The sequence below is a fragment of the Diplotaxodon limnothrissa genome, linkage group LG19, assembly GCF_057381915.1.
Source record: "Diplotaxodon limnothrissa isolate DT_005_m linkage group LG19, D_limnothrissa_male_GT1.1, whole genome shotgun sequence".
Classification (NCBI taxonomy): Eukaryota; Metazoa; Chordata; class Actinopteri; order Cichliformes; family Cichlidae; genus Diplotaxodon; species Diplotaxodon limnothrissa.
In genome coordinates, this window is record NC_140614.1 from 16,954,699 (window position 1) to 16,977,544 (window position 22,846).

A 22,846-nucleotide genomic window follows, 5' to 3' on the forward strand; every position below is an offset into this window, starting at 1 on the left:
GTATTGGCATGAAAACTAGGCCACTTATCCTTTCTTTTTCCTTTTTCCACCAAATATCACCTTCTCCTGCTATTATGAAAGGGTGTCAGAAATGTACAAGACAACTTTGGGAAAATATGATTAGAGATTCTTAGATAAGACAGAAGGTCTGTGAGCACAGTGGGAAGAGCTGGGAATAAAACCTATAGCTCCTTATGTAACCTGCCTGCAGAGAAGAAGGGGAAAATACAAAGAGTGCGCATGAGAGCGAGAAAATTGTAAAGTATGCAGGCTGATGATGACAAGACATAACTCATCTGTGGATAGACTCTTTTTTTTTCTTTTCACAAGTGCATATATGAGCCTGAAATGTTTCATTTCTAAAGCTTTTGATGAAGTCCCACCAGAAACTGCCAAGAAAACACTACAAAGGCTCCATGATGAAATTTGTTGAGACGGAGAAAAAGTGTGTAGATGACACTAGAAGATACAAATCGCAAAAACTGTGTAGCAAAATGTTTTAAAGATCCCTCAATAAATTCCCCCCAATTTAGTTGGATATTTATATAAACCTGACTTTACTTTATTACTGTATTCTTTTATTTTCCTAGGTACAACACTGGCACCGTGTGTGTTCACAGGTCATGCTCAACATTCAAACTCAAGGAATAATATAAAAGTGGCCGCAAATATCTATAGAAAAAATTATATATTGTATTTTTATTTTTTATAATCCCTTTTCTTTGTCAAATCCACTGAAAGGACATTTTAGTATGAAGTTAAAGGAGTGGTGGAAATGGCAGACACAGAGAGGTAGAATGTTTTAGTCGGTGAAAATAATTCCACCACCTCCTTTTTTGGGAAATTCGTATAAAAGCCACCAAGAACAGTTGTGTGGCTGTTGCTATAACATGTCTCATTTACATTTGAAACAGGAGAAAAAAGCAAAGAAGGCTATCAGGAAGACAGAGAAAGACAGGGAAAGAGTATGTCAAGACACAAAAATGTATTCCTTTCAATTCCCTCTTAGTGGTGCTGCCTGAGAACTCACTCACAATGCAAAGCTTCTCCTCTTTTCTTTGATTTGGTAGTGTTCACGGCTCCATTTATCAAGGCTTCTATGGCTAAAAACTGCAGAACTAATACACATCCACTTTGCCAACTGCGTTGATGTGACATAGAGAAGTGTATCATGAAAAAATCTTGCATAATGTAATGGTCTTTGCAGCCACTGAAAGTAATTTTGTTTTTGTGTTGCATCCTTTTTTTTAAAATAGGTCAGTTTTGTCTGTAAATTAGCTGCTGAATAGACCTGGGGTTCTCAAACATTTTGGCACTGGGCACCCATTACAAGGAAGACAATTTTTCAACTTCTAATAGTCCTAATGATTTAGCTAGTTTTGGATCAGCTATCCTTTGACTGATTCAAATATTTGTCCTTGCTTACTACCCAACTAGCTGGCTAATAATCCACATGGTCCAAGAGCATGAGCATGTTATTATCTAAGGGAAATGGGAGATTTAAAAAAAAGGATGGAATGAAAGATGTGATGTGTCACAATCATACAGTACAGTCACACCAGGTAAAACAATGTTTTAAGACTGCAATGTGACCAACTGTGTTGCCTTTGAAATGGTTGCTTCAAAAATGGGGACCAGGTACACAATTACTTATAGCCAGCTGCTTTTGCAAAGTGACTTTGGTGCATCAAGGTGGTGATAAAATTGCATTAAGTGTCAGTCTGCTGCTAGTCGCTACCAGTTTGGTAATAAATGGGGTCAAGTCAGCAACGGCAAGCAGTCTGTAATAATTGAATTAAAAACACAATTAACGTACAGAAATTCTCATTAGGCACTGTGATCAGGAGATATTTTATTTTGTATTCTCATAATCAGTTATCATTGATTAATCATTTACCATTGTGGAATCTGATGACAGTATAATCTTTGTTTTATATCTATGGTAATCTGAGTAAAGATTAATGTATGCATATTATCATCATTGTAATCAAGTCTCAAATGGTATCCACAGCATTGTATTCACCGTCCATAATTGGAGGGTCCAGCAGGACCTTGTTCTAATTCATTTGCAGGCCTACATCAGAACATGCAGAGTTATGTAAACACGCACGTTCACCCTTATTTACACAGGGAGGTCATGTCAGGACATTCTCTAGTTGGACACACAGGCTCACAGAACTGCACAACATGACATGTCACACACTTGTTTTTCTCTAAAGTATCATCTGATGTTTGTATAAGGAGAACTTTGGACTATGGGGAGACTGTTATCATTTCCAGTAAGGTCTAACTGTGTGATGTCATCATGGGTTATATAAGGATGGGGAACGGTCCACTCTTTGGAGATTGTTGCTGTACGTCAGTCTTCCCATACTTCTGGTTCAGAAGTGTGTAATAAAGATCACCATTCTGACATCTACTGAGACCATGCAGTCGTTTGTCTTCTCCTCAAAACTCGAATCATGACATTTCTGGTGCCGAAACCCGGTTTGGGGGGAGACTAATGGAGCCTGGCTGACGGTCTAGTGGTGTCAGACGGACAGCCGGGAGGCCGACTGAGTGATGGGCCCCGAAATAAGAGAGGTAAGCACCGCCTGTTGAGTAATGTCCAAAGGTGCTGAATTGGAGGAATTAAGCTAAATTAAATGTTCACTCAGTGGGGCTTCTGTTCTGTCCGGGGTGATCTTGGGGTAATTAGTGTTAAAGGTAGGGAATAGTGAACTGAGTAAATGTATTGCTGTTTATTTTGAGAGTGAACTGTTGAGTTAAGAGGTTATGTGTTTAAGTCTATACGGTTTAAAAGGTTTAAATGTGGGTTGACTGGGAATGCCAGCCAGTCAATCGGTAGTGTAGGGGATTTGATCCAATCGATTAGCAGAGACGGTCTCGGGCTTCAGATAAATGAAACTGGATGGCAGGGGTCCAACAGTGAGGCTTTTAAAACAAGTAAATTCGTTTAGGACTGAGAGCTAGGCTCTCTAAGAATGCAGTTGTTCAGCAGGTGGCACTGACCCCTAATCGCGGACGCGTGGTTAGGTTTTAGCCCGGTTTGGCCTCCCGCTGGGGACTTGGGACTCCCGGTTAATTGGCCAGGTAATCTACGAGTGATTGCCTTCTACTGCATTGATTGATCGACAGAGTTAGACTCGGCCGGGACCACACAACGTCGTTGGCCTGAGAGTTTTAAGTAAAGCTGAAGGCGTGGGTTTGATACTAGTGCCAGAGGTGGAGCTCCTTTCCAGCTACGGGAAACGGTTATAAATTAATCAGAATTTAGTAATCTGACCGTTTTCAAGGTGGCGTACTTGAAACGTGAATTGACCAGCAAGGCTAGGCCTGGGCTATAGGTGCTTTTAAATTAGTCAAAAAGTTAGGTGTAACCTCTTCTGGCATATGACGTCTATGCGGGCCCGTGTGTATATAGACTATAAATTACCTGTGTGTGTAAATAAGTTCTATAAATCTGTTAAATCTGAAACTCCTGCTAAAAACTTCCTCTCTACAAACTCTTTTCTCTTCTCTCCCTCTTTCTCTCAGTTGGGATTCTGTGTGTGTATGTGTGCTGGAGAAAAAAGGAAAAGGGTCTCTCTCTCTCTGTCTCTGTGAGAGAAAAAGGTGGGGGCCGAGTGAGCCCGCGGGGCCGAGTGGGTCCGCGGGAGCGAGCGTGTATGCTGTATAGAGGAGTTGTGAAAAGGGAGTGAGAAGGAGCGAGTGAAAAGAGTAACCGAGTGTTTGGTGATTTTTTATTATTTCAGAGGCTCTGGGTAAGAGTTTTGACTATATTGATTTAATTCTGTGGTTTTGGAGTTGGTGACTTTAGCTGTGAGAGTTGTGAAAAGAGCAGGTTTTTCTTTTGTTGTGATGTTAAGTATAAATTCAATAGACTGTGAGTAATCGGTGTTTTTCTGCCTATTGTGCTGCGTGGAAGACACAGAAGTGTAGAAATGTTTGTGGTTTATCTTTGTTTGACGTTTTATATAGAGTTGGTTGATTCAGGGTGATTTCTCCCGTTTAAGGGAGGAGTTGGATTGTGGGTATGTTAAAGCTTTGCTGTAGGGGTATGAGTGTGAATTTGTGCTGGCTTCACATGTTTAAATGGATGCATAGAAGTTTGTGAGTGAGAAATTGTTATGGTGGGGTTTAAAGTTAGTAAAGAGTTAAATCAACCCTCCTCAAGAGTTCAATAATTTAGGCAGTTATGTTTAAATTCCTGACAAAATTTAAAGCAGAAATTCACATAGTAACATTGTTTCTGGAAGATGTATTTGGTATAGGAATATAACCTGATAAAACTAGTGGTGCACGAGTTGAATCAAGTCCAGTACTGCAAAGAGACACTCATAGTTGAGTTTCACTCATCAGTGCAGACTGAGTCAGACAGATTGCAATCTGCTGGAAGCTTGACTGACTTTGTAAATTAGATAGCAATTATTTGCAAACTTTCAACAGTTTAAGTTGGACCACAGCTATTCTGAGACAGACTGTCTCCCACCAGGCGACCTGTGGAAACATCCTGCGATCAGCCATAGGTTGAGGGTGTTGTACGCTCAACCTCTTGGTGACCAGTTGCTGGAGTACTACATAGTGTTTCACCAGTTCCAAATAAACTTGAAGCATCCCAGCAAAACCCGATTGATTGCCAGCAGTATTAGTCAGTAAAATTTTAATTAATTTGAGCTGTAACCCTTAGAAAAGAACCACTGACACTAATAGCTGAACTTAGATTTTAAAATGAAGTAGTTCACGTCAGGTATTGTGAAAATGATCACTCTTAAAAGGCATCAAGAACTCGGACTAAAACAGTCTAATTTGTACTTTGTTGGCTTTTTAATAACACTATAATAATAATAATAATAATAATAATAATAATAATAATAATAATAATAATAATAATAATAATGGATTGGATTTATATAGCGCTTTTCAAGGCACCCAAAGCGCTTTACAATGCCACTATTCAGTCACTCTCACATTCACACACTGGTGGAGGCAAGCTACGGTTGTAGCCACAGCTGCCCTGGGGCAGACTGACAGAAGCGAGGCTGCCATATCGCGCCATCTGGCCAACACCAGTAGGCAGTAGGGTAAAGTGTCCTTCCGGTTACAGATGCGCTTCCCAACCCCCTGAGCCACGGTCACCCCTATTACTAACGACCATTGCCATTATTTAATCTACAGTTTACCTGTGTATAATTATACCAGACCTGTTTACAACTACCAAGTTTATCAGGTGTATAAAACTGCTTCATGATAATTTTATATGCTGTTTACAAACGTCCATGTATAGTTGTAAACCTGCCGTCATTCAGCTGCACTGTAAACTGCTGCTTACTGATGGAAGTTCCACTGTTCATCATATGGATTGTATGGCATCATGTGGATCACTATACACTGTCGGATGCTAAGATCAAAGTTACTTCAAAGCCAGTGATTTTACATATAGAGGCAGTCCACCGGCTGGAAAACAGTAGATTTTTATGTTGCAGTACACATGTCCAGCAGGATATCACAAACCATATGGCAGATTATGGCTCCATTGATGACCTTGAGACATTATGTACAATTGGTGCATAATGTCTCGAGGTACATATTAGCCCAAAAGTTCAAAATCACAGCTCTAAGCTGCCTTCTCCTCTTCTCCAAACAATTTTTAACAATTGTAACCTTCCCACTGGCAGAACTCCCAGATCCACAGCTATGAAGATCCCATCAGCTGTGGCCCTGCGGCAACTACAGTCCGGGACCTGGAGGTTAGCATTTGGTGATCACTAAGTGGAGGAGTGGAGATTCCTGCCAGGCACGGATACACTGCTTTGCCAGAGAGAGGGCTTCGAGGTTACCCATCTCTCCCACTCTAGTTTAGCTTCACTCATTGAAGGACCCAGAAACATGGCTGTAAGAGACTCTTTGTGGGGTGGATGTGTCACGATTGCAGTACAGAGTTTTTACTGTACAGCAGAAACACGACACTGTAAAATATAAATATAAAAGGGTACCAAGATCATTGCATAAAAACACTGTGAGGCTACAGAGGAGAACTGATGATACGCAATTACTTTTCTATATTATTTATTTGTTTTGAAACCACTGGTAATAAGTGAGCTGAGATAAAACCTAAAAGCTTGAAAAATCGAAACATTAATTATTCACCAAAGTGTCTTTATTAAATCAAAAGGGTATTAATCTATCAAACTCAAATGAAACCTGCTTAATGCACTTTGGACAACAATCCATGCCCCTTTGAAAATTATGATTAAAAAAGCAGTACAGGTTACTATACACTAACAGTTGTCATGACTACGCTTTTGTATTATCACTACTGGGAGTTAAAATATATTTTCTTCATTCTAACTTAATATGCAGTTTATATTGATTTCTTTACTTTACAAGTTAAGTAATGCAGCAGTTGGCAATAATTCAACTCGCTAAGTGTATCCACTGCAAAGACAGACACATATGATGTCAGTGTTGTGGCTGCTTCTTATTTCATTTATGGGAATGTAAATTGAATAATTAAGTTAGTCGCAAGAATAATCCCTTTCACTTACAGGGATTTAAGCTGGTTCAATTTGACATAAAAATACAGCTATTCCTTTGATTCCAGCCAGCTGTCTCTGCTGTGTGGGAACACTTTGATCAATTATAACCATGGAAACTCTTAATTGTACAAACAGATTGCATCAACTGGTAATGCTCACATTGTGTCTACAGTTTGAGCAACATGGCAGCAGTGCAGCAACAGCAGCCTCTGCATTCAATGTCTCTATAGATGATGTGTTTAAAGACAGTACTGCATGTACTAGTGAATGAAATCCTGCCACTCTGTTTGATGCTGATGGCTTCGTAGAGATATGGACAAGGTGATATCCCCCGACATCCACAGCAACATTAGACAGATAGTGATAAAGTCCACATCAGGAGAAGGACTGTAGTAAGTCACATGTTTGTCAGCCTGGAGTCTGTGGTTTGTGTCATGTTTGAGCACTTTCTGTTTAACACCTTTGGTTTGTTTTCATTCAATTTATCATTCTTTTAAATGGTAAGTACAGGGTTGGCAGGAAATAACTCTTTTTGAGTAAAAAACCCCAAAACAAAACCCTTTGAAATCAGAAAAGGGCACTGATATTGCTGCATGGAGTAAAGCTTGCTTTCCAGCAGTGACAATATCAAAATGTTCAATGCATAACCTCACACAATTTCAACAGCCTTTAGAGGACTTCTCTGCTTTATTGTCCAGTTTAAATAGTTATCAGAACTCAAATATAACACACTAAATATCTGCATCTTCATCTTATTGATGTAGAAACCGAAGCTGTTCCATTACTGATGACATTCAGTAATCTGTAGATTTTTCAGTTTCAAAATGTGCAACATTACTTGCCTATAACATGACTGAAGTGTGGTCATGACTGACGTACAGTACTATTCTGCAAAAGTATTGAGTGATTTCTTATTTCTATTCATTTTGTTATGAAAATGGACCAGCTTATTGAAAATGTTTGCAAACATACACGGAAATGAATATCTATAAGGCAAAAACTGAGTTTGTACAATTCTAATAACCTTGAAAATCAATATGTAGTATATCGAGGTCTGGGCCATGTGGAAGGCTAATCCATGGACGATAGTGTTCCATTGTGACTTTTTCTCTCCTGGTATGCTTTTACTGCATTGGCAATGTGTTTAGGATCATTTTCATGCTTCATCAATTTGACTAAATCCCCTACACCACTGGATGAAATGCAGCCCCAAACCATGACAGACCCTCCACTGTGTTTTACAGATGGCTGTAGACACTAACTGAACTAAAACTTTTCATCATTTCTTAAGACATTTCATCGCTTCTTTGCAACAGCCTCCCTTCCATTGAGACTCTTTGTGATAAGGCCTTTCAGTAATTTGCATCTCTCAGGTCCCATGCCAGGTATTTGCTGGATTTGTTCGTATTTCTCAAGGAGATGACTTTTAGTACTTTTAGATTTAGATAAGCCTCCTTTGTCCTAAATTTGTCCAGTTCCATCAGAGTTTTTAAATGACACAATGCACACCATAAGACAACTTTTCAATAGTTCTTTGGGAATCAGCTTATTGGTGCATAGATTCAACTAAAGAAATGGGAATAAATGATGTTTTTTTTAATCAGATACCTAACCATACTAATAAAGTGCTAAAAGATCAAATTTGAAATCAGTTCTTTGCTGACTTGTCTTTTACATGCAGACTCAACACCGTTCAGCCACCAGAATTAGGGGCCTTTTTTATGTTTGAATGATAAAAAAAATCCTCTAAATACAGCCAGAGTGGACTGGACTGAAAATGAGTGAAAAAGAAGCCAATGTCCGAAGGAAAACTTTGAATACCCTTCAGAAAACCTGGAGAACAACTGCTCAAGACCGCTTTAAAAACAGGTCAGTCTCCTTGGAAACAAAATATAAAGAAATGAGGGGTAGCTCAAGACTTTTGTCCAGATCAATGTGTAGACCAAAAAGGATTTTTTCAAACGCTACTGCTGTAATAAACGTTAACATCCTACCTTATGTATTAGGAATGATTATATTATATAGCACTCCCCATAATATTCCTATTGTACATCAAAATTACCATTAACATTTGCCTCCTTTGATGCTTCCTTCCCCCACATTACATTACCTATCAATTACATTACCTATCAATCACTTTTATGATGATCCTACTTTACTGTGGTGATTTAACCTATATCAACCTATCCTCCTTTCATTAAGCAAGATATTAATGCACTTACAATTGAGGCCACTGGGTACTTGTAGTGATAATGCAGTGTAAGAGATTGGTATACACACGGCCCTTTTCTTGCAGGCATGTGCAAAGACTGTACTTCTACAGAGTTCATGTGGAGAAACACATCAACATGAGGACATTACAGTCTGAATAAATATTGGCCAGAAAACACACATCCTGTAGCTCTCATATACATGAAGACAGCTGTTCTGGAACTGGTGCTGTGAAAATACAATGTTAAGAAATCTGAGGCAGGAGGTTGATGGAAACCATAAAAAACTATAACTTTATAATTCCACTTACATACTAGTGAGAAAAAAAATCTTCCCGAGCTACGAGTCACTCAGAAAACTGCCACCTATGTTCTGTTCTGTGTGCTTTGTTCCTTCATCATTGTTTTATTTTATGTCCTTTCAGTTAGCCAAATGTTCACTTTATTCAATTAATCAGAAAAAGGACCTATTTTCACACTGCGTCACCATTGGTGCACAGTGTCAACATGATGTTGGCAACCTTGTTTTTGTATAAGAATATAACCAGAATACAGCCAGATAGCAGCCATTTAAGTGGATTCCTCTCTTGCAAAGACAATCATTGCAATGAATTGGGCTCATCAGTGCAGGCTGACTCAGATTTATTGCAATGTCTTAGAAATCTATCTGCATTTATAAAGTAGACAGCAATTATTTGCAAACCTTCATCAATCTGTTTGGTAAGTTTAGGCTGTCTCTTTCTCTGACTATGTTGTCACTCAGTGTTTGCAAAAATACACCTCAGTCAACAATGCTGTGCTGTTCCATCAGTGTTTCACAATTAGCGCTAAACTGGATAGAGAGTGCTACAGTAATTACGTGCAAAAAGCCCTCCGACCCACGGTAACGACTTATTTGGCTCTTTCTCTTAAGGTGGTTAATTTTTCATTCTTCCATAATTGGTATACTTTTTTCATTTTTTCTACAAAAAAATGTCCATACATTTATTTTTACACTGCGAAACACACTTGAAGTGGATAAAGTATTATACAAAAAGATTTCATTTTCAAAGATTTCATGTACTTGGACAACACCATCAGATGTGATGCAACATTAATGAAACTCAGACGGTCAAGCAGCTTGCAGGACTTTCAAAGCAAGCACTCTCTCCTTGGGTGAAGGCTGGAGCAAAACTTGTGTGATTGTGTTGGAGTTTGTCACAGCAACAAAATATTGCTACATGCAGAAGTTGCATAAGCTTAAAAATGTATTCTTTTATCCTTTAGTTTGACACTTCAAACGACTAATTAATTGAGAAAAATGCTGACTGCACAGTGTAAGGACTATCTACTTGTTATGTGTGATATTATTAATTTCTAGGTCCCAATTTTTCAGAAATAAAAGTGTAGTTTTGGACGGTCAGTGAAGTTATGTTATGTTATTTTAATGATTTGGCCTTTTGTGGCATTTGTGAAGCTCTAAACAATGGATAAGGGTTTAATTGTTCTTTAAAGAAGTACACAGGAAGGATCAGTTAATCACATGACAAGAATAAGATACTGGATACAGATCAAAGTCACAGCCAGTGTCTCAAGTGACACCGTGCATAACACATGGCTATTCATTATGATGTTGCTGCACGGCCTGACTTTGTTTTTCCTCCCCAAAAAGCACGATCCTGAGCACAATCTCCACAATCAAATTTTAGTTGTTCTGAAGCATTAATACTAATGTGTAAAACACTATGAACCCCAGGGGTTTGAATATACACTGAAAACTGAAACTAAGTTTAGAGACAAGAAACTAGCATGGACATGGACAGTGACATTTTTTGCCTCAGTCCTTGAACACTTATTTTGAAATCAAACAATGGAGGTTAAAGTCTATATAAAGTCCTGGCTTCAGTATGAGCATGTTAATATAGTTAATAATATATAGAAAGTTCATGGGCAGGACAGAGCAGGCACACTTTGCTCCCCCTCCCCCTCTTGTGTTTAGATGTTGCACCGTCATGTGACGTGACTTAGACGCTTTGGGCATTGTTAAGTTGTTTACATATTATTTATATTCTCACCAGTTTTTTTTTGTTGTTGAGAATTTTAATTGTCATGTTTTTATTATAGTTTCTCAACAGTACTTGTTTGTTTTAATTTGTTTACTGGTTTGCGTGCACTCTTTATTTAAGATTTTTCAAAAAAAAAAATTAATAATAAAGCATTTTCTATTCAATGATAAACTTTATCCTATTTATGTCCTGGTTTTAATTATTTAATAATAAAAAAAGGAAACATCACAAAGAACACATAAGGTCATGAAAAGTAATTGAGATTTAGCAATACAATGCCGCATCCACCTTATTTATTGAAAAGTATTAGTATCGGTATCGGCGATACTGGCCCGTATTTACAGATAGATACCAAAATATGCAGTATCGCACACCACTACCTTCAGATCTTGTTTGCTGTATCTTTGTTTGACTGGGTCAGCCAAACAAAGATATTGGCTGAAAAGCGCTATCACTGCTTTCACTGTATGTTTACAATCACTCATTCTGCTGAATATCTCTCTCTCTCTCTCTCTCTCTCTCTCACTATATATACATATACATATATATACACACACACACACATATATATATATATATATATATATATATATATATATATATATATATATATATATATATATATATATATATATGCTGAGACAATCCAGCACATAACAGCAGGGTGCAAGATGCTAGCAGGCAAGGCATACATGGAATGGGACACGCCCTCAAGGGTGGTGGAGAATGACCGAGCTAAGATCCTGTGGGACTTCCAGATACAGACAGACAAAATGGTGGTGGCTAACCAACCGGACATAGTGGTGGCAGAAAAAACAACAGAAGAAGACGGCCATAGTGATAGATGTAGTGGTTCCCAATGACAGCAACATCAGAAAGATGGAACACGAGAAGCTTGAGAAATACCAAGGGCTCAGAGAAGAGCTCGAGATAATGTGGAGGGTAAAGGTAACAGTGGTCCCAGTGGTAATCAGAACACTCGGTGTGGTGACCACTAGGCAGGTGGCTCCAGCAGATCCCAGAAACAACATCGGAGGTCTCTATCCAGAAGAGCGCGCGCGCGCGCACATACGCACATACATACATACATACGCACATACATACATACATACGCACATACATACATACATACGCACATACATACACACACACGCACATACATACACACACACACACACACACACATACATACATACATACATACATTCGCTACCGCTGATCCTTTTCAGGGTCGCGGGGGGTGCTGGAGCCAATCCCAGCTGTCATAGGGCGAGAGGCGGGGTACACCATGGACAGGTCGCCAGTCTGTCGCAGGGCTAACACACAAGGACAGACAACCATTCATACTCACATTCACACCTAGTGGCAATTTGGATTTTCCAATTAACCTATCCCCACAAACTGCATGTCTTTGGACGGTGGGAGGAAGCCGGAGTACCCGGAGGGAACCCACGCAGACACGGGGAGAACATGCAAACTCCACACAGAAAGACCCCGGCCTGATGGTGGAATTGAACTCAGGACCTTCTTGCTGTGCGGCAACAGTGCTAACCACCGTGCCGCACATTGTGTCTACAGTGTATATACACTCAACAAAAATATAAACGCAACACCTTTGTTACTGCTCCCATTCCCCATGGGATGGACGTAGAGACCTAAAATTCATTCCAGATACACAATATAACCATCCCTCCCAAACAGTGGTCACAAATCAGTCCAAATGTGTGGTAGTGGGCACATCTGCTATATTGAGATAATCCATCCCACCTCACAGGTGTGCCACATCAGGATGCTGATCTGACATCATGAGTAGTGCACAGGTGTACCTCAGACTGCCCACAACAAAAGGCCACCCTGGAATGTGCAGTTTTTTGCGCTATTGGGGGTCTGGGGACCCAGAACCGGTCAGTATCTGGTGTGACCACCATTTGCCTCATGCAGTGCAACACATCATCGCATGGAGTCTATCAGATTGTCAATTGTGGCCTGTGGAATGTTGGTCCACTCCACTTCAATGGCTGTGCGAGGTTGTTGGATATTCGTGGGAACTGGTACACGCTGTCGTATACGCCGGTCAAGCACATCCCGAACATGCTCAATGGGTGACATGTCCGGTGAGTATGCTGGCCATGCAAGAACTGGGACATTCTCAGCTGCCATCTGCCCTGAACAATGTGAACCATGATTCATCCGTGAAGCGCACACCTCTCCAACGTGCCAGACGCCATCGAATGTGAGCATTTGCCCACACAAGTCTGTTACGGCGACAAGCTGGAGTCAGGTCAAGACCCCGATGAGGACGACGGGCATGCAGTTGAGCGTCCCTGAGACGGTTTCTGACAGTTTGTGCAGAAATTGTTTGGTTGTGCAAACCAATTGTTCCAGCAGCTGTCTGGGTGGCTGGTCTCAGACGATCTTGGAGGTGAACCAGCTGGATGTGGAGGTCCTGGGCTGGTGTGGTTACACGAGGTCTGCGGTTGTGAGGCCGGTTGGATGTGCTGCCATATTCTCTGAAACGCCTGTGGAGACGGCTTATGGTTGAGAAATGAACATTCAATGCACGGGCGACAGATCTGGTTGACATTCCTGCTGTCAGCATGCCAATTGCACGCTCCCTCATTGCTTGTGGCATCTGTGGCATTTTGCTGTGAGACAAAACTGCACATTCCAGGGTGGCCTTTTGTTGTGGGCAGTCTGAGGTACACCTGTGCACTACTCATGATGTCAGATCAGCATCCTGATGTGGCACACCTGTGAGGTGGGATGGATTATCTCAATATAGCAGATGTGCCCACTACCACACATTTGGACTGATTTGTGTCCACTGTTTGGGAGGGATGGTTATATTGTGTATCTGGAATGAATTTTAGGTCTCTACGTCCATCCCATGGGGAATGGGAGCAGTAACAAAGGTGTTGCATTTATATTTTTGTTGAGTGTGTGTATATATATATATATATATATATATATATATATACACCGCGTCAGGTGTTGAGGAACCAGGGCACCCTGACGAAAAGTGGGCTACTGGAACAAGAAGGCATCGGTGGGCAAGAGACGAAAACAGGGCGTTGTTGGAATGCTACTACGCAAGTAACCCCGGCGGAAGGGGCTACATGAATAGGATGAGGGACCTATGGATTCTTCGATACCCAACATCCACAATGACGGCGAAACAACTAGTAGCTCAGCGTTCCAACATTCGAAAGAAGGGACTGCTCTCACAGCTAGAGATTGACGAGGTACAACACAAATGCTACGGCAAGGAGGAGTCAGGACGCCAGGTCAGGGGGGCGATATCATCACCCCCACCCGAGATTGGGTACATAGCCCCAAGTGCGATAGGAGAAGGATTGTTGAGTGCGAGAGGAACTGACCTGAAAAATAGGATCATGGCCAAGCTTGAAACCTGGATCCCCCGTAGCCGGTTACCAAGATTACGTGAAGTACCCTCAGAAGGTCTGCTAGATGATGTTAATGCAGCACTACGGGCAATACCTACAACCACGATTACCGACACTAACAAGCTGATCTACAATACGGCAGCAGTGATCAGTGAGATGCTTGGCTACAAGTTGAACAGCGACAAGGGGCAGTACCCTCCATGGAGAAGGAGGCTAGAGGGCAAGATCAAAGTAGCACGGAGGGAGGTTAGCCAACTAACGGAGTTGCAGAAAGGTAAGACAAATAAGGTGCCTAAGAAATACAGCAAGCTGCCCATACCTGAGGCCTTGGAAACTGCCAAGCAAAGACTCACAGCCTTGGCCAGCCGCTTGAGGAGGTACACCAGAGAGATAGAAGGCAGGAGAATAAACCAGCTGTTCTCCACAGAACCAGAAAAGGTGTACTCTCAGTGGCAAGGGAACAATAAGAGAACAGCACCACCAAGGCTGGAGACGGAGCAATACTGGAAGAGCATATGGGAGAAGGATGCAACCCATAACGGCAATGCTCAGTGGCTAGAGGATCTGAGGGCAGACCACAGCGACCTCCCTGAACAGGGTCCAGTAACCATCACAGTGGCAGATATCCAAGAAAGGGTCTCCAGTATGAAGAGTTGGACAGCACCAGGGCCCGACATGGTTCACACCTACTGGCTGAAGAAGCTGACTGCACTCCACGAGCGTCTGGCAGCACAAATGAACCAGCTGCTAGTTAACGAGAGACACCCGGAATGGCTAACTGAAGGCCGGACGGTCCTGATCCCCAAGGACCCCAAGAAGGGACCGGTCCCCTCCAACTACCGACCAATAACCTGCCTCAGTACTACATGGAAGCTCCTGTCAGGCATCATATCGGCTAAGATGAACAGGCACATGGGTCAATACATGAGCGGGACACAGAAAGGAATTGGCAAGAATACCAGAGGCGCAAAACACCAGCTTCTGGTAGACAGAACAATCAGCCGAGACTGCAAGACCAGACTGACCAACCTGTGCACTGCCTGGATTGATTACAAGAAGGCCTATGACTCAATGCCCCACAGCTGGATACTGGAATGCCTAGAATTGTACAAGATCAATGGGACCCTAAGAGCCTTCATCAGGAACTCAATGGGGATGTGGCGTACAACACTAGAGGCCAACTCCAAGCCCATAGCACAAGTCACCATCAAGTGCGGGATCTACCAAGGAGATGCTCTGTCCCCACTGCTGTTCTGCATAGGCCTGAACCCCCTCAGTGAGATCATTAACAAGACTGGCTACAGATACCGACTACGGAACGGAGCAGTTGTCAGCCACCTCCTGTACATGGATGACATCAAGCTGTATGCCAAGAGTGAACGAGACATCGATTCACTGATCCACACTACCAGGCTATACAGCAATGACATTGGAATGTCGTTCGGACTGGAGAAGTGTAGCCGGATGGTAACAAAGAGAGGGAAGGTAGTCAGAACTGAGGGGATTGAACTACCAGAAGGCAACATTGCAGACATAGAGGACAGTTACAAGTACTTGGGGATCCCGCAGGCGAATGGGAACCATGAAGAGGCCGCTAGAAAAGCTGCAACCACCAAGTACCTGCAGAGGGTCAGGCAAGTCCTGAGGAGTCAGCTGAATGGTAAGAACAAGATCCGGGCCATCAACACGTACACCCTACCCGTGATCAGGTACCCTGCTGGGGTAATAGGCTGGCCAAAGGAGGAGATAGAAGCCACTGACATAAAGACAAGAAAGCTCCTTACCATGCATGGAGGGTTTCACCCCAAGTCCAGCACCCTGAGGCTGTACGCTAAGCGGAAGGAAGGGGGCCGGGGACTGGTGAGTGTCAGCACCACAGTCCAGGATGAGACAACGAACATCCAAGAATACATTGGGAAGATGGCCCCAACTGACCGAGTGCTCAGTGAATACCTCAGGCAGCAGAAACCCAAGAAAGAGGAGGGAGACGAGGAACCACCATGGAAGGACAGGCCCCTGCACGGTATGTACCACCGGCAGATAGAGGAGGTGGCTGATATCCAGAAATCCTACCAGTGGCTGGACAAAGCTGGACTGAAAGACAGCACAGAGGCACTAATCATGGCAGCACAAGAACAAGCTCTGAGCACAAGATCCATAGAGGCTGGGGTCTATCACTCCAGGCAAGACCCCAGGTGCAGGCTGTGTAAAGATGCCCCAGAGACAATCCAGCACATAACAGCAGGGTGCAAGATGCTAGCAGGCAAGGCATACATGGAACGCCATAACCAAGTGGCCGGCATAGTGTACAGGAACATCTGTGCCGAGTATAACCTGGAAGTCCCGAGGTCAAAATGGGAGATGCCCCCAAGGGTGGTGGAGAATGACCGAGCTAAGATCCTGTGGGACTTCCAGATACAGACGGACAAAATGGTGGTGGCTAACCAACCAGACATAGTGGTGGTAGACAAACAGAAGAAGACGGCTGTAGTGATCGATGTAGTGGTTCCGAATGACAGCAATATCAGGAAGAAGGAACACGAGAAGCTGGAGAAATACCAAGGGCTCAGAGAAGAGCTCGAGAGGATGTGGAGGGTGAAGGTAACGGTGGTCCCCGTGGTAATCGGAGCACTAGGTGCGGTGACTCCCAAGCTAGGCGAGTGGCTCCAGCAGATCCCGGGAATAACATCGGAGATCTCTGTCCAGAAGAGCGCAGTCCTGGGAACAGCTAAGATACTGCGCAGGACCCTCAAGCTCCCAGGCCTCTGGTAGAGGACCCGAGCTTGAAGGATAAACCGCTCGCAGGGGCGTGCTGGGTGTTTTATATATATATATATATATATATATATATATATATATATATATATATATATATATATATATATATATATATATATATATGCATGCTACTTCATGCCCAAATTAGCATGGAAATAATTACTTTTGAAGCCTTGGAATTTAGGATGAGATGTACATTAGTGCATTCATTTTTGTTTCTTTTTTCCCTGTATGTTAAACCTGCATTTTAATGTAGAATCCATTATTGTATTCTGAGCTGAATGTCTCCAGCTTCAGGGAAATGTAAAAAATGAATAAAAAATGAATAATGAAGCCTAATAAGATTCAAGCTACCTTGCAGTTAGAAAGACCCTGGTAAATGACTAATGTGTACAGGGATTTTTTTTTTGTTTCCTACTTGACTAACCTTGTGCTAAATGCCCAGACAACCAAATTGGGCAAACATGTCAAAACACAGCATTAAAATTCAAAGGCAAAGGCACAGATTTGCAATTAGTAACCTGACTGACTCTTCCGATGTTTGTGGGTGGCTCTTCTTGCTTTGTTTTAACCCTCTCTTTTTTTTATTTATAATAAGAGTCTTCCCATCAGAGCAGAAATGTGGGGAGTTTAGCTGAGCGAGTCTACAATGGCAGGGATGGTGTGGGAGGATGGCAGTCTCTGACTACAAATGAGAGCGCACACAATGCACAGCCTAATCTGTCACACATGTAATGAGCACATCCCTGCTTTGCTCCCTTAAGGACACACACACACGTTAATGCACACTCCCATTCACATGCAGCCAAAGCTGGAGGGATGCATATAGCATGATATTCATATGATCCCAGTCCCCTTAAGAGATTAGACACACAAGCACCAAGAAACCACTTCATAGAGGCAAGGTGAGCTCAGCTCTTTGTATTACCACATCCTACAGACACTTTCCCTAAAAAGAACAGATATGTTAATAAAGCCACCCATGGATATGACCACACATACTAAGTATTAAGTGGTGAAGCGGGTATTGTTATGGCCTCTGTCGCCCTGTTGCTCTCAGTGTGAAACGCAGATCTCAGAAAAGCCTTCATTGAAAAGGCAGCGTGAGGGGGCCACAGACCTGGTGTTAATTAAGGATTACTCGCACCATAAGATAATACTAACGCATTAACTTTGACTGCTGTAAAAGTAAATTACACATGGTAGTAACAAACTGCACTGCAAAAAACAGGTCTTAAAAACTAGAAGAAGAAGAAAAGAAGGAAGAAAATGATCTGTGACAGGAAAAATCCAAGTCGTGATCTCTTGACCAGAGTGATCACTGTGTACCATGCTTTCTCACAGTTATACGCAATGTTGCCAGGCCCATTTGAAAATGTGGGCCTGTGATGGTTCACTTACACTCATCCATTGTTTACAATGTATTTGAAGAAATGTTAATATTACATGGCATTTGTGCCTACTATGAGTACAAATGTGTGCTGTGAAATATACCCAGCATTCATCGCGGTTATGATACCTGTGAAAAATGTAATGAAGACAAACTCTGAATGGTTTCCATTCACAAATCTTTAGTTTTACAAAGATCATAAAGTCACTCTAAACATCACTATGTACTGTCACTGTAGCAGTAACCCACTGCACTAATGGTGTCACATCTTTACTAGGCCTACATGCAGATAAATAAAATGCAGCATTAACCATGCAACTGTAAATATAATGGAACAAACTCAAGGTTAACACAGCATAAAATCAAATTTGCTGTTATACATAAACCTGGTAAATATATCCCTCTCGCCTGCTCTAACATTGTGCTTAAAACAAAGAAATGCAGTTGTACTGCCTAACCTTCCTTTGATAAAATGGACCAATATTCAGTTTAAATACACTAAAGTACCAGGGGGAATTTCACTTTTCTATATAACTGGCCAGATTATCACATTTGTTTTTTTTCCATTAAGGTGTGTCTTGTTTACATGTGAAAGGGTAATATGCTAGAAAAGAGAAAAACATCAACAAAGCAGTTTTGTACCTGTCAGTGTTGAAACAGCAAGCGCAACAAGTTCTAAATCTTATGAATGAATAAACACAGACGCAAAAATAAATCTTTAAAATAAGTAAATGCTCCAAAATAAAATGTCCTGATAAGAAGAGATGTCAGACAAAAAACAAGCACACATTGTCTTGAATGAAGATATTTCATCTCAGCTTTTTTGAACTCCACAGTAAAACACATTTTGGTGGTTTCTAATTCCCTCAAATCATCAACAAAAATTTAATTAACCACAGAGAAAAGAATCCTAACACTTCTGCCCAATTGTAGTTGTATAGAAATGGGCTTACCCTGTGATGCGCGGGAGAGTGTCGGTTGAGAAGAGGGAGAGAGGGGACTTGTCTCGCATTATAAGCCAAACAGTGTACTGCCCACTTTGCCTGGGGTGGAAGAACACAGCCATGTCCAGGCTACAAGGACCTTGTCCCCCCCATAGCCAAGGACTGAGCACCCAGGGGCCTCCAAACGCTGAACCGTTCACCCAGAGAAACTCACCTGAGGGAGAGAGGAAAAGCAAACAAGTGTAAAACCAAGACTAGAGATTGACTAAATGCACGAGTACAAAAGCTTGAAAACGATATGGAATCTTGCATGCATGATATGATGTTGTAGCATGTATTGAGATGATTTATGGGAAGTAGAACGAGATAGTTTTAAGGCCACATCTGAGTCTAGCCCTTGAAGAAAATTAATAAAATAAAGCTGCTTTGAAAATAAGCTGTGAGTGACACCCTGTGCACAAAAAAGTCAAGCAGGGGGGAAAAGGAAAAAAAAAATCAAAGAGATTTTTTTTATAGCTTTGATATTCCATTTCACTTTCTATTAAGCTCACTCAAGGAAGAAGTTGATCAGAAGCACAAAGTTTGGTATCTGTGTGTTTGTGGCAAAGTGGCACAAAGAAACTCAACTTAAAAGGAAGAAAATCCATTTTTAACAGGCTCAGTTAAGTAAAGTATTGTTAATGAGGAGATTATTAAGAAAATTCAAACCAAAAATTTTAAATAAGAAGGAATAACTGATTTTCTGTTATTCAAGGTCAATTTTCAAAAGCACACCATTGTTTTTCTTGTGACATTACCAATAAGTTTGATGTGTCACATGGCCCTCTTCCTATTGAAAAAACAAAAGTTGTATCCAAGATGGCCGACTTCTAACTGGCCACCATGGTCACCACCCATCTTGAGGAGTTTGCCCCCTCACATATACTAATGTGCCACAAACAGGACTTTAATATCACCAACCATCCCCATTTTATTATGGTGTATCCATATAAATGGCCCACCCTGTACACAGCTTTTGTATTGGAACACATTAACAGAACAGATGTTTCTTAAAAACTTTAAAAGTGATTTCAAAGCCTAAATCTAGCTTATTTAGTCTTAACTAAGTGCCAAATGGTACAAACTGTATGAATCTGCAATTAGGTGGCACCCAAACATCTGACGCCACAAGTCAAGATGTTTCTAGTTTGCTTTTGTTTGTCTGGAAGTGCACCGACGCCACTTTCGTTCAAACCTGAAAACGAAAGTTATCGCTGCACTATTCACAAGCATTCTGTAGTCGTGTGAGGATGTTTAGGTTTCTCAGTTATTATAAGTGTTCAGTGGCATTTGAGGTGACTGTGGAAGAAAGTAATTGTCAGTTGGTACTTGTTGATCTTTGAGGTGTGTCTTGGCTCATTATCGTGCTGCAGTATGACTCCTTGTCCATAAAGAGGCACAGCAGAAGGTGGAGCATGCCTTTCAAAAATGCAGTACTGCTTCTTCTGAGTCATAGTGTAGTACATGATTGACTATGGATAAGAAAGGTATCATCCCCTCTCTTATCTTTGTCTCCTTACATTCACCGTTCTGTTAATGCCTATAATTTCTAATATGGATTCAACAATAAATATGATCTCCTTCCATCATCTACTCATGTATCCATCCAAAGCATTTCCCTTTGTAAATCTGGTGTGATGTCTTACTCTAAAAAAGGTTTTTAAAAAACCTTGGAAAACTTCATTTCACACGGAGAGAGTCTATCTTCACTACAAGCTTTTACTTAATAATTTATCCTCACTAAAACAATGCTGCTTAGCCAGCAATGTTCTGCTGGAACCTTGAGGCACAGCCACATTTATAGCAGGTGAACAATGGCTGTAGTTGAATAAGTCTCTGGTGAGTCAGTCAAATCGACCCCAGTGCCATCCAAACGCTGCTTTATTGGAAGGATGCAAGTCAAGGGAATCAAACGTTTTGCAGAAAGCAGGGGAAATGGGCACAAACATGCTACAATTTGGCTGCTGACATAGAAATAGTGGAGAAAGCGAAATACACTTTTAAATATTTCTAAACCCTCAAACTTTGTATTTCTGGTATTAATGGCAGATACTTTTTCAAAGCTTTTTCTGTCCTTGTCAGCAAGGGAATAATTCTACTTTATGTTTATTAGAGAGGTCATAGTGGGTGGTGGTAGTGCCAACAGAATTATCCTTCTCTGATAACAAATGCCTTCCCCTATCCCATGGGGCTGTTGAAAAAAACTGGATAATTTGAAGGCCTTCACATTGGAGTGCTCCAGTTAAGCCTCATTTGCTCTGCTTTCCACATTTGAATGCTTCTTACACAGAGGGTCCAGACAATTTGGCAAGGACAGTATGAATGCTTACAACAAGTTTCAGGCAATGTGGACTGAATGCATTTTCTACACACCCAACAGCAATCTGATATAAAGTTTTTAAGACTTAGCCTGGAAGGGTTTTGGGCCCGAAGGCAGAAAACTATTAACTCTTCTTTCCCAGTTCTAATAAGATGGAGAAATACCTGCTTGGGAGCAATTACTGGCAGGGCACAAATTATAATGGCAAAGTGCAAAGCAAAGACTGTAATTCGGTTAGTAGAGATCAGCTTTAGCTTTACCCCTAAATACTGCTGCCTAACAGAGTTTGATAGTCTTATTTAATGCATCACAATATTCGCTTCCTCTGACTGTCTTCCCAAATTTGCATAGTGCAACATCATCATTGACAGGGTATTAAGCAGATGGGATCCCTTAACTGCTTATATTGAGAAAAAAAAAACATTAAAACATCACAACACAAAGCATTAGGCAAGATTTGTGTTTGTTTGTTACATATGTTGTTCCACTGTTGGATGCTAATATTTAAAATGAGCAGGGTGAAAAAAAATGCCTGGATCCATGAATATAAATCATGCAAAGCTAATCTAGTATGTCCAAGACTAGAAATTCTGTGTTTGTAAATTAGCATAATAAGCATTATATGCTCTTTAAATCAGCAGCAATTGCATGTTTAAACATGGAGCAGTGAACACAGCTCTTATTTGGCCTGACAATGTTAAATCATAACAAAGATAAAGTTAGTTCTCTTGAAAGATAACCTGCAATTATAAGATAAGAACTGTGATCCAACAGTCCTTTTACTCTGTTTGTTTTTCTTTCAGTATATTTCATAATTAAATTGCGTACTGACTGCCCGAGAGCTGCTTGAGTCTTCATAAACAAAGATACTGATGTGATTGTTGTGCATTCAATGTTGTCAGCGTCGGGGTAGAAAACTTGTTATCAAGTCTTTTTAAAAACACTAATTATCAACTGCAGCATGTATGCTTTTATCTGTTAGTAGCTAATAGGTATAGGAATATAACCAAGATCAAGCTATGACACTAGAAACTTGCTTTATTTATTTTTTAATCAAAGTTGTACTTTTTGTACTGTTTTCTTATCCATGATCGTAATAACTTTGCATGTAAACACGCTTTTAAAATGTAAACTATTCCTCATTAGAATTTTATTCATCTAGAGTCCAAGAATAAAA

The 22,846-nt window shown here is 41.1% G+C and overlaps 1 protein-coding gene across 2 annotated transcripts in view; it reads right to left on the reverse strand.

Annotated features, from left to right (window-relative positions):
- Positions 1–22,846, reverse strand: part of alk (ALK receptor tyrosine kinase) — a 446,259-nt gene that overhangs the window by 158,520 nt on the left and 264,893 nt on the right. For both annotated transcript variants that reach the window (XM_085343606.1, XM_085343605.1), the window contains exon 4: positions 19,320–19,524. In XM_085343606.1, coding sequence (XP_085199732.1) covers positions 19,320–19,524 — 205 coding nt within the window. The remainder of the gene's footprint in view (positions 1–19,319; positions 19,525–22,846) is intronic.